The 12503-nt window shown below is 59.8% G+C and overlaps 1 protein-coding gene across 1 annotated transcript; it reads left to right on the top strand.

The window, feature by feature from the left end:
* The first annotated feature begins 218 nt into the window (after nt 1-218).
* Nucleotides 219-11859, top strand: LIN28A (lin-28 homolog A). Its single transcript, XM_027740322.1, has 4 exons — nt 219-357; nt 1171-1349; nt 10358-10542; nt 11584-11859. Exons 1-4 carry the CDS (start codon nt 327-329, stop codon nt 11795-11797), a joined length of 609 nt encoding a protein of 202 aa, XP_027596123.1. The 5' UTR covers nt 219-326; the 3' UTR covers nt 11798-11859.
* The last annotated feature ends 644 nt before the right edge of the window (nt 11860-12503 follow it).

The following is a 12503-nucleotide window of genomic DNA, read 5'->3' as shown; positions in this document are numbered from 1 at the left end:
AGGGCCCGGCGCCCCCCGGCCCCGCGGGTGGGTCCTGGGGCGGAGGGGGGGGGCGGGGGCTGCCATTGTCTGCGAGAATTTGGGAGCCTTTGAAAAAACCCTCCCGCTCCCTCCCACCCCTATTGTTGGAGTGAAGATGGAGTCAAACCTCTCTCGGCTCCCTCCCGGCGGGGTCTAAGCTGGGGTTTTTTGTTGGTTTTTTTTTTTTTCCTCCTTTTTTTTTTTTCCTTTTTTTTTGGCTGGGCTGATACCCTCAAAGCTGGCCGAGGAGGAGGAGGGAGGAGGCGGTAACAGCCACAACTCGGAATTTGCAAGCGAGTGTCGGGATGGGGTCTGTTTCCAACCAGCAGTTTGCAGGTTAAGTTATATTATTGTCGGAGCCCGCCTCGGCTCCGTGATTATTAATAACGACGGCAGAGCCCGGCTGGGGGGCGCAGGGACCCCCCCGACCCCGGCCCACCCAGCCCCGCTGCGCCCCAGCAGCGCGGCCGGGCCCGGCGCGGCCCCTCTCCCCCGCGCAGCACCGGGGGGCTCGCAGGGGGGGATATATCATTTTTTTTTTCATCCCCCCTCCAGCCCCAGGATGAGCCCAGAAGTTTGGGGCCGGAGGTGGCTGCTGGGGGTGTTTGGGAGCGGGGGAGGCCCGTGCAGCAGGGGGATGCTGGCGGTAGGGAAGAGTTTCTCCAGCGTGGCTTGCTGAGGGCAGGGGGGTTGCGGGTTGATATTTTGAGGGAGTTTTATCCCTTTTTTATACTTTTTTTTTTTCATCTTTTGAGTTTTTTGTTTTTGTTTTTTTTTTTAATTGGCTTTTTGAGGGGGTTTTTGCGGGGTAGGATTTTTTTTTTCGTTTTTAACGTTTTTGAGGGGAAAACGGATTTAGGGCCCCCAGCCCACGCACCGCCTGAGTCGTGCTGGCAGGAGCTGCCTTCACTTCCCCCTGCTCCTGGGGTGATCCCCACGCACACGTGGAAGCAGAGCTCACCACTCTGTTGGGGGTTTTTTTCTGGAGGGGAGTTGGAATTTTTTTCGCCTTTTCCAGCCTGGGGAAGCCGAGCAGGATGTGAGGCTCCTGCTGCGGGCTTGCCCGGCTGGATGCGGGGTGGCTGGGCCGGGGGGGACCCTCGGCTCCCCCAGCCCCGCGGCTCAGCGGCTCCGTGGGTCTCTCGCCAGGTGCGAAGCCGGGCGAGGAGCCGGCTGGAGACTCGCCCAAGCCCGAGAACGAATCCCAGCCACTGCACGGCTCCGGCATCTGTAAGTGGTTCAACGTCCGCATGGGCTTCGGCTTCCTCTCCATGACCGCCAAGGGCGGCGCGACCCTGGACTCTCCCGTCGATGTCTTCGTGCACCAGGTACGGGGCCGGAACCCGCGTGGGGAGGGAAGGGGGTGCAGCCCCCAGCACCCTCCGGAGGATGCGAGGCGGGATGGGGACCCCCCCGCCGCACCCACGCGAGGCCGGGGATCCCCTGTCCCAGCCCGGGGTCCAGCCGTGGTCGCCCGGGGCGGGTTTCCCCGGAGCCAAGCGGGTGGAAGGGCAGGCACGGCCGCAGCCCGGGGCTCGTCCTCGGGGACCGACCCTGTAAGCTGATCCCGAGCGATTTAATTTTCCCATCGTTGTTCCCTGAGGAGCCCCTCGGGGCCGGATCCAGGGGAGCAGGTGCCCGCGGGGCCGGGCGGGACGTGCCGGAGCGGGGACGCTGCTCGCCCCGTGGAGGGACACGGGGAAGAGGCGGTTTCCCCGCGGTACCCGCTCCCAGGGATGCGGGACTGCGCTTTCCCCCGCTGGAGCTCATCCCCGGGAGGGGGGAACCTCTGCCCGCGCCTCTTGTCCCGCTCGCGGGTGGCACAAAGGCGTGCGGGGCCGGGTGTGTGTCCCTTTGGATCCTGTATGACAGTGACAGTCTCGTGTCCGGGTTTGACCCCGCTGAGCGGGGAAGACCCACGCGTGTCGGTGACCCTGCGCCGAGGGAAGTCGTGGATTCGGGGCTGCAGCTGCTTGAACCCCCCGCCCCGGCTCCCGGGGGAGGATCTGCCGGGAGACCCCGCGCAGGGGCTGGGGAAAGGGTTTGGAGATGGTGCCCAAACCGGGGCCAGCACTGGGAGGGAGATGTGGGGCTCAGCACCGGCTCGTGTGGACGGGGGTCTGTGGGGTGAGCGTGCCCCCTGAGTGTGGACAACAACTGCCGTGGGGCTGGGGAGCAGAGTGAGAACGAGCGAAGGGGGCTCGGGTGTTTTTGGAGCAAACAGGGGTGGGTGTGGAGGAGCATGATGGTGCTGGCTCCAGGGAGCCCCTGGAGCAGCTGCCTTCAAAGACTGCTGCTTTCCGTGGGCCCAAATCCCCCCAAGCTGGGTATATCCTGCGATCTGGGGGTGCAGGATTGAGCCTCCGGGCTGCAACAAGCTCCTAGTGATCTCTCACCCCCTACCCACGAGTGGATGCTCCAGGGCAGGGCTATGGTGACTTGGCAAGCAAATGATGACCAGGGGAGATGCAAATCCTTCCTCCCTCAGCTGTGGTGTGGGCCAAGTGCCTTCTTAGGAGTTACTATCCCAGGCCAGGACACAGATGGTTTTGGAGTAGAGGGCTCCAAATCGGCCAGGGAAAACCAGATCCTGGTGCTCTCCAGAGAGCAAATGGGTCTTTGCATCTCAATGTAGCACAGCGGGACCCAGTGCCCCTGGGGAGAAGCCTCCCGCCCTTCTCCTGGGGGTTTATTGCCCCCAGGCAGTCTGGTTTCCTGATTGCTTTTGCTCACATTCCTGCAGGAAAAGAGAATTAACTGGGGTGTCTCTGTCGGGAGCATCCCACTGCCCGGGGAGAGCTGCAGCCTCCCGGTGCCCCCCGTTTTCCAGGGCTGGGGGAACCGTGGGGTCCCATGTGCAGGGTTTGCAGCATTTGGGAAACACAAGGAATACTGGGAAAAAGCGGGTTATTTTGAGTAGTAAAGGGTGTGGGGGGTTCCCCTGCTGCAGTGAAGGGCAGGGTGGTCCCAGCGTGGGGTTTTGCACCAGCAGAATCGGGGCAGCTTTGGGCTGATGGAGAATCTTTCCCCTCTGTGCTGGGCTTTGCCTCCTGCCCCACTTCGCTGGTGGCACGAAGTTGCTGCTCTCCTGCAGTGAATCAGCCAGAGCTGATGCCGGCGGCTCTCCCACTGCCGAGCATCCCTGGCTCAGCCCTGGTTCCTTCTTGCAGAGGGATCAAACTCAGGCTCCCACCGCAGCCTCGCTGATTTTGGGTGGCTCTCGGGGAATCGGGCCCTTCTGCCGATGCTCTCCCCATCCCGCATCCGGGCGATTCCCGGGAGCCGGCGTCCACTCCCTGGGGAGGGAGTCAGGACTGGGAGGGCAAAAGCCAAGATCAGCCAGAGGGGACAGCACTCAGGGCTCGGAGTGCCCTGCCCAGCACCCACTGCCCGCTCCACACAGGGTACCCCAAACCGGCCTCTGGGGCTTAGCACCCCAGAGCCCCCAAATCCCCGAGCCTTCCCCTCTTCATTTACATATGTGAATGATGACCCACAGGAAGTAATTGTGGGAGAAAGAAGGGAATTGGCCTCTTTAGATCTATTAAATCACTTTATTACAGGAACCAGGTCTGAATGGCCCCTCTCTGCAGGGAGCGCGTCTCCATCTCCCTCTGCCTTTATCTGATCACAAAGAGATTAAAATCTCGGCAGGACAGGAGACTAACAGGGCTCCTCGGGGCTGCCTTTCCCTCGCATTGTGAGCTAAAAATGAGGCATTTGGGTTCAAATGCCTCCCCTGGACACTGGAGATGGATTCATTTGGGGGCTGTGAGGACACAGAGGGGATAAAGCACAGAGGAGCAGAGCAGGTCGTCCCAGAGAGGTGAAGGGCTGAGCAGCACCCGTGAAGGGGTTGGGGGTCTTGAGGTGGCAGAAATTTGGCTGGTGATGGTGAAGACCCTAAAGCTGCAGTGGTCCCCTCGGGATGCAGCTCCTGGGCTTTGGGCATCCCTTAAAGGAGTCTGGGGCTGCCAGGGAAGGCAGCCTGGAAAGAGGGAGAGGAGAAAATTGGGGCACCCTGTGGCCCCAAGGCTTGCTGCTGCTCGTTGGAGCTGGAGGAGTGAACACAGACCAGCAGGGCTGGGATTTTGGGATGGGGCCCAGCTGAGAGGAGAAGGGGCTGTCCAACCCCTGGGAATCACTGCTCTCCATAGCTTGGCTCCCTGTCTCCAAGTGTTTCTCTAAGCCAGCAGGTCTAAATCCTTGATAAAGGCAGTCAGGTGGGTTTTTCGTTTCTCCTTATGATTTTAGCAAGAAGAGCTGCTGGGCACTGCTGGGACCCCGTGGCTGCTGTGGCTGCAGGGTGTTTGGTTGCTGGTGTCTCTCTGGTCCTGTGCGTCCTTGCTGTGCCCATGGTTAGACCTGCTGGGGTGTGGCACTACTGCCCTGCCCGAGTGCCCAGGGCAGCGTGGAACTAGTTGGGCACATCCCAGCACGGGAGAGACTTCAGTCCCCCTGTGATCCCTTGGGTGCTGCCGACCCGGGAGCCCCGTGGGGGTCAGGGTGGGTGGAGGGGCTCCATCTCCACTCAGCTGGGCAGGGGTGGGATGGAGGGGGATGGCAGCTCCTTGGACGTGGATTTTGGCCGAGCTGACCTGAGCTGTCACCCACCTGTGCTCCTGCCATCTGCCTGCATGTGGCCACGATAACAATAATAATAATAATAATCCACGTGAGCATGACGTGAGGTCCTAAAAAAAAAAAAAAAGCACGTGTTTGGAGGGAGCTCCATCCCTGACTGTGCAGGAGAGCAAAGGCAGGGGAGCAAGGGGCAGCCTCTCTGTCAGGGAGCAGGGGCCAGCCTTCCCTTGGGGTCCCCTGTTGGGGCAGGATCTGACCAGAAGGGTTTGGTTTCTGCAGAGCTGGAGGGGGGGCAGCAAAGGAAAGGGGGAATCTTTGAGTCAGGGTTGGACCTGTGATGCTCACAGAGGCACGGGACACGGGCAGGATCTCATTTTTCCTGCTTTCTCGTGTGCATCACACCCGTGTTTGCTCTGCGGGACCAGGGTCACCCACAGAGCTGGGTGGGCACCAGGGTTACACACGTCCCTCGGGAAGAGAACATGGAATCACAGAGCAGTTTGGGTTGGAAGGGACCTTTAAAGGTCATTTAGTCCAACCCCCCTGCAATAAGGAGGGAAGCCCCCCCCTCCAGAGATCCCCAGGGGTAGAAATGCTCGTTGGAATCTCTGCTTCTGAAGGGGGAGAGGGATAGGAGCAATTTCTTTTTTTTTTTTTTTATTTTGTGGTTTGGTTTTTTTTTTAAATAACCGCTGGAATAGAATTGTATTGCACCGCTCGTGCGCCGAATTCTGAGGGAAATAGCGAAAGAGAGCTGCTTTATTCCACCCCTGAAACTCCCTCAAGACGCTCACACACACACAAAAAAAAAAAAAAAGCCTCCTGTCTCTGTCTAAAGATTAACTGATGGCCGCAGGCACATCCCTTCCCCCAGCTCCCCCTCCCTGCCCCAGGGAGAGAAAACACCCTGGAATGGTTTCTTAGATAATATGGCCCAAATGAATGGGATTGCTCCCGGGATGGAGTGGGGAGGGCTGGGATGGAGCTGCTGCCCTGGCGAGCCTCTGTCCCTGCCGCTCCCAGGTCCAGCTCCGACGTTTCCTTTTCCCTATTTCCTTGCACCTAAGAATCAGCGGGATTGCAGCCGAAATCACCGCTGGAAGATGTGCCGCTGCTCCCGGCCGCGTTCCTGCTTTAGTATGGGAGCACAAAATTAATACGCAGCCCCTGATCCCAATTAGCTGCCCCTGTGAAGCGCAGGAGGGTTTTGGTGGGGAAAAATACAGCCAGAGGAGCTAAAAGGATTTAGGACAGGAAACTGATGGATTAAACTCTGTGGTAGATGCTCTTTTTTTCTTTTTTTTTCCTCAAAATTGGTACTTAGAGTTAAATTTTACTGGGTTATGGTGGAGAATTAAGAGCAAACATAGTTACTTTGGCAGGAAAATGGCTTTATTTTGATTTTACTTGAACTGGGGGAAAAAAGAAAACAGGGATATTGCACCAAGGAGGCACTGGAAAGATCTGCTAATGTTAAATCCCCCGTGCTCCTCCCGAGGGCTCTCACACCCAACTCCCTCTTGATCTCTGCACCAACTCCTGGAGCTGAGGCAGGACCCCCATTCCCAAGCAGCATCCACTGGCTGCTCCCACGGGGGTCTGAGCTGCAGGAAGGGACTGGGATGATTCCTGCTCTGAGCCCCCTACGTGTGCGAGCCCAAAACCAGCCCCTGGAGCTTCTGGCACCGGGAAAAGATTTGCTGTGTGATGTGGAGACAAGGAAAGGCTTTGCTCAGGGATGGATCCAGGCGCAGGCTGGGAAGGCAAAGGGACATTTCCCTGCTGGCCTTGTGGCCAGTGGTGGGGAGCTGAGCTGGCCCTGCTGTCCCAGGGCTTGAATCACTACTCCATGTGGGCCAAAACCTGCTCTGGGGGCTGTTTGCCATCGAGCTGTGCCATGCAGAGGTCACCACCAACGCGGTACCCACAGTGATGGGGCACAGGCCTCCTGGGGGCTCAGCAATCCCTGGGCCGTTTTTCCTGACCCTCCTCTGCAGAGTGAGGTGTCTCAGCTCACTGAGGCACTGCAGTGGGGTTGGGCTCCCCCAAAATGCTCTGGGCCGGGCCCAGACGTGCCCTTGGCACAGCCACTCTTATCCCAGCATCCCAGCCCGGCTTGTTTTCCAAAGGGTCTCAGTTTAAACGTTGCTGGAGGGCCGAGGTGCAGCGGCCGCTCCGCCCCAGGCCCCGCGGGACACAAAGATGGTTTGATTGAGTGGCCGGGGCTGGCTGGGAATAAACGTCCCCTTGTGTCACTGTGGGGAGGCCGCAGGGACAATGGTGACCCCGGGGCCGGCCGAGCCCCTCCGGAGCCCGGCGGGGTGGGGGTGAACCAGAGCCCGGCAGTTTGGGGGGCAGCGGCTGGATTTGGGGTGCTCTGTGGCGTCACCCCTTCCACAGGGATCTGGGATCCGTGATGAGGGATTTGTTGGGTGGAGGAAGAGGAGGGGTGAAGGCACCCACGTGCAGGGGGGGTGTGGGGGACACCCAGTGCCGTGGAGGGCGGGGGTGGGCAGCGCTCTCGGCCGCTCACGTGCTGCGTCTTTGTCTGCCGTAAATCAGCTACCGGGGTGCGGGATGGGAGGAAAAGGGTGGGTGGAAAAGCATCCTTGGATGCTTTGGGTGGATCCTGGGGTGGAAAAGCACGCTGTGATGCCTGGCGAAGGGGTGCCTTGGCGGGGGGAGTGGCACTGGTGGAAGGTGCTCCAGCTCTGCTTCTGTTCCTTGTCCTGCTGGTTAATCCCAGGCCCTAATGATGACAAGGACATCCTTGCACCAGGCTGTGCTTTAAAACAGTTGGGATGGCACTGCTTTGTGATCCCGAGCCCAGGGTGACCCTATACCCCCCCTACCAAAACCATATCCCCAAGACTGACCCCCCAGCTCCTCCAAGGGACCCGGGCCCCAAACCCTGGCACCCAATGGGTGAGCCCCAGTTCTCCCGCAGCGGGTGAGCTGGACGCAGGGTTGGTGTGTGGAGGGGCTGGAGGGGGTCAGAGGGGCCGCGGCCATGCCGGCCACCCTTCCTCCCCCCGCCGAGGCCTGGAACTCCTGGAATTTGGGCAGCGGGAGCGCGGCCGCCGCCGGCCCTTTGTTCTCGCTGGCCGGTGGCTCCCGGCCCTGGCCCTCCCCTGCGCTCCCCCTCATCCCCAGCATCCCCGGCTCGCTCCAATCCCCCCCTTCCTCTCTTTATTTTTTGGGGGGGGGGTGTGGGTGTGTGGAGGCCTGGGAAGGCTCCGGCTTTGTGTGTGGTGTGGGACAGGGGCTCTGGGCCCCTTCCTTTCAGATGCAGGAGGTATGCAGCTAATTCAATGGGCTGCAGTTTGATTACCTATCTGATAACAGAGGAATGCCAGCAATGTGTGTGTTTTGGGAAGGGGGCAGGGGGGATGCGCAGGGACCACCAGCCACTCTGCAGCTCACATCAAAAGGCTGCAGCAGGGGGGGGGAGCTGGGGCGCCCCAGCCTCTGTCCCCCCCCCTCCCCTGGGGAGAGGGCGTTTCCTTTGGCCTTTTGGCAGAGGGGGCTGGGGGGGTGGTTGTCATCCTCGCCCGCTCCCGGAAAATAAATCGCTTCCCCCGTCATGTTGCAGCAGCTTCTGCCCCAGCCCTCCTCTTCCTCGGAATAGCTGGGGATCCACAGGGGTGGATCCTGGCACCGGGGCGATGGTGCCCAAGGTGTGGGCTCAGCTGGGGGGGCCCAGCCCTGTGCACCAAGGTCCCCCCTGCCACGGCTCAGCTTTGTCCCAGAGCGCCTGGGAGTTTTCATCCCTGCAGTGTAAACACAGCTGGGCCAGCTGGGGCTGTAAACACCCCGAAAGCAGCCACAGGAGGTGGCTGGTCTTGTCCCCCGGCCTCCAGGGAATGATGCTCAGCCCCCCCCTGGTTCCCAAAACCCCGTGGCTGCTGCTGGATTGGGGCAAATTCCCCATCTGTGGTAGCTCCTGTTGCCCAAACCACTTAACATGCCGGGGACAGGACAGGACAGGACAGGGCAGGGTGGGTGACTGACCCCAAGGTGCTGAGGCATCTCCTCTGATGTGCTGGTCGAGGCTTTGGGCACTGAGCTCCTGCTGGGGGGATGCTCAGCACTGGAGGGGAGCTGGGTTGGGGTTGGGGAGCAGTGGTTGGGTGCCCCTGTGAGCGTGGCAGGGGCTTTGCCAGTGGTAGGTGGTGCTGGAACTGCCCTGGGTGGGCAGAGGTGGCCATGAGACCCTGTCATGTCCTTGTTGTCATTGGGGACCTCATGGCTTAGGGTATGATTCTCCCTTTTGGGAGCAGGAGCAGGTCAGAGAGCAAAGGGCAATCCCATCTGGCCTGCTCTGGATCCCATACCAGCAGGCAAGGGTGACTTGGCCCAGCCTATGGGGTTTGTCCCATGAAGAATCGGTCCACCAGGCACAGAAAAGGGGGGAAACAGCAGAAAAAAGGGTCTCAAGGGTTGTTCCTCGAGCTCTGCTGCGTTACCACTTCCCCCACAGGCCCATGGACATCCTGCAAGAACCCCCCAAGAAAAATTCAATCCTAAAACCCAACAACTCGGTTCCTTCCCTCTCTGCTTTTACATGGGGTGCTCCCCCGTGGGTCCTGGTGAGATTTGGGGTGCAGATGGGAACAGACCGTGCCTGCCTGTCCCGGGCAGCGCTCACACAGAGGCTCCGTGTGGGAAGAATGGGCGAGCACGGCCCCACGTGACGGGAACTCTCCGGGCCATGAATGGGGGGAGATGCTCCATTCATAAATGCAGGGTCCTGCCGCAGCCGCGCAGGCGTTTGGCGCCGGCTCTGCTGGGAATCCCCAGCCCGCTGGAGCTGCTCCTCCCTCCGCCAGCAAATCCCCTTAACTCTTTTGGTCGTGGTCGTTTGGGCTCCTGCTGCCTGACGGAGTTGAGGGAATGCCGTGCTGGAATTGCTGCCCGGGATTGCTGCCTGAGTGGCCCTCAGGCAGAGCTGGCAGTGATGCTCATGGCACAGGGGGTTAAGAGTTGTCGCCCGCATTGCCCAGCTTGGCTCCTTAGGGATTTGTTCTGCTAAAATGGACAGAGCTCTTGAAAGTGGAGAGGATTTTCCTATCATCCCACAACCCCCTCCCTAGCCTGGGTCTTTCTGACTTGCATTGTGATGACCACTGTGGTGATCCTGGGAGGGATAAGAGGGGGTCCTGGGAATGGTGGGAGAAGCTCCCAGCAGTTGTAATCCCGGGCCAAATGGCTGCTTAATTAATTATTGGAGGTGATTAAATGGCTTGAACTGAGGTGAGCTGCAGTGAGGGGGCTGGCAGTGCCAGCTTCCAGCCTCCTGGCTTTACTGTGGGTCCTGCCATGACCATGCTTGTGCGAAGCCTCGAGATCCTTTTGTATTTTTAAAATGATGTTTTGGAGGTGCAGGAGCAGCTCTTGCTTCCCAGCACGGGGCTGGGTGGGAGAAGGGAGTTGTTTTACAGCGCTGACAGCCAATATTTTGTTGAAATTTGTGTCTGAGCTGTCTCTGCTGGCCCTTAAACCAGTGAGCCCCACTCAGCCGGGTGTCTGAGCTCACTGAATGCTCTGTGTTATCAAACAGGGCTCCAGACATTTTAGGGAGATGAAGGTGCCTGGTTGAGCTTGATCCTCAGTGTCTGTCCCCTCACAAGTGACAGGCACAGGGGAATGTTGGCAGCTCTTGTGCCACAGGAGGTGTTTGCTGGGCTGGGACTTGTCGTGTGCCCAGTGGACACCCCCAGCTTTGTGCTGACCCCCATCCTTCCCCTCCCAGAGCAAGCTCCACATGGAGGGTTTCCGCAGCCTGAAGGAGGGCGAGGCTGTCGAGTTCACCTTCAAGAAGTCATCCAAAGGTTTGGAGTCCATCCGGGTGACCGGCCCGGGGGGCGTCTTCTGCATCGGCAGCGAGAGGAGGCCCAAGGGCAAGAGCCTCCAGAAACGCAGATCCAAAGGAGACCGGTAAGGGCTGATCCAGGGCTGAGCCCGGGCAGGATCAGGAGCTGCCTGGGTACCCTGGGGATGGGCACGAGTCCGGTGGGGTGGGCAGCGACCCTTCCTCTGGGAAAGCAGCTTCCTTTGGTAGTTAATGAGTGGCAGATGCAGCTCGGTGGGGAAAGGGCAGGGAAGCAGCAGGGAAGGGCAGAGGTCAGGGACACCCCAGGCGGCCGCTCCCCTCGGCTCAGGGAGCCGTGCTGGGCAGGGGTAATTTTCTCCAAGAGCAACCCTTCCTTGTGGGAAGGAAATAGCCGGACGTCCTGGCAGCATCTCCCACGGTGAGGCTGCGAGCCCTGGGGCGAGTTTCTGGCCAACTCTTCATCTCCCCCTCTCCTCTCTCATCCTCTCCATCTCGGCTTCCTGGAGATGCCTCATCCCAGTTTTCCCAGTGGATGCTGTCTGCCCCACTCCGCTGTTCTCATAAACTAATCAGAAAGGAACTGGGAAGGAAAAGGAAAGAGGAAAGGGTTGTGGCCATCCTACAAGGATGCAGGATGTGAAATGGACACAATGTAGTTCCCTCTGCCCACACGCCTCTGGTGTGAAGGTGGCACCCGTGGGATGGGGGCTGGAAGGTACAGCCTGGCGAGAAGCCACCTTTTGGGTTGTCCCTACACTGATGGCCATGGTCCCTGCAAGTTCTGAGGGCTGTGTAACCCTGGGAGTGGGGTCTGGAGACACAGGAGCCAGAATCCTGATGGAGCCAGAGGGGTGGAAGCCCCCGATGTACCGATTTTTGTCCCCCGTGTGCGGTTCTGGTGCAGGGGTTTGCTGCCATCTCCTGGGTACCAGCAGCACCACTGAGCCCAAACTGGCCCTGCTGGAGCTGAGGCTCTGCAGGGACAAACCCCAGGGCCACCATCGGCCCCAAAGAGCCGAGCCCACATCCCTGCAGCAGCCGGGCTGTTTAAAGCCCAGCTCTGGCTGTGAAGCCAGATCGGTCCCGGGCACGGCCACGGCACATCCCACCTCATTTCTCCTCCTGGAATCTCTCCCCTCACACAGATGCTACAACTGCGGCGGGCTGGACCACCACGCCAAGGAGTGCAAGCTCCCACCACAGCCCAAGAAGTGCCACTTCTGCCAGAGCATCAGCCACATGGTCGCCAACTGCCCCGCGAAAGCACAGCAGTCCCCCAGCTCCCAGGGGAAACCTGCCTACTTCCGAGAGGAGGAGGACATGCACAGCTCGGCCCTCCTCCCTGAGACCCGGGAATGATGGTGGGTGGCAGGGAGAGGGGGGATTCCACCGGGATGAAAAGGCTTTGGCAAGGCAAGGGGCAGCTGTGGGGGCTCAGAGGAGGGAGGGCAGGGTGAAGGACTGGGGAGGGCAGACAGCAGGGACCCGGTGTCCCTGCACAGACATTTTCCCCCTGTTCCCAGGCTGGGAAAAGCCCTACTTTAATCAGGATGGCTTGTTTCAAAAATAGGGGAAGGCATCACCCAACATACCCCTTCCAGCTAAAAAAACCTGAACATATTTGATCCATCTTTATTCTTTTCCTAAATTAGGCCAGGCAGCAGGGTCTCAGGGAGGAGGAGCAGAGGAGCCACATCACAGGGAGGAGCTCATGGCTCCTTGTTCTCCTGAGCTTCAAACAGGCTCTGGCACAGCTTGGATGAGCTGCAGGGAACCCACTCCTGCTCCTGCCCTGCCCCAGGGAGGGAGGCTGAGGGGAAAGGCTGGCTGTGGAGTGCCAGGGAGATGCCCATGGGCCGGTCCCATGGGTCCCTCTGCTCCTCGTGGCTTCTCACTCCCAGGGCAGTGTGAGGATTTGCAGTTTTTCCATGGTTGCTCAATTGCTGACACCAGCAGAGCCCAGATTTGGGCTCAGCCCGGGAGGAAATGGATCATCCCTCAGGGTCAGACCAACACCACCTGCTCATGGGCTGTGAGCTGCGGACAGGGGGAGACCAAGTCAAAA

The sequence above is a fragment of the Pipra filicauda genome, unplaced genomic scaffold (assembly GCF_003945595.2).
Source record: "Pipra filicauda isolate LSUMZ 115617 unplaced genomic scaffold, ASM394559v2 scaffold219_size1829416_pilon, whole genome shotgun sequence".
Taxonomy (NCBI): Eukaryota; Metazoa; Chordata; class Aves; order Passeriformes; family Pipridae; genus Pipra; species Pipra filicauda.
This window is presented reverse-complemented; position numbering and strand designations above follow the sequence as displayed.

Excerpts from the sequence above, each read along its gene's own strand:
- LIN28A (XM_027740322.1), top strand. The coding sequence starts at position 327 with ATGGGGTCTGTTTCCAACCAGCAGTTTGCAG. Across the intron at positions 358-1,170 it reads TTCCAACCAGCAGTTTGCAG|GTGCGAAGCCGGGCGAGGAG; the intron begins GTTAAGTTATAT and ends GTCTCTCGCCAG. Across the intron at positions 1,350-10,357 it reads TCGATGTCTTCGTGCACCAG|AGCAAGCTCCACATGGAGGG; the intron begins GTACGGGGCCGG and ends TTCCCCTCCCAG.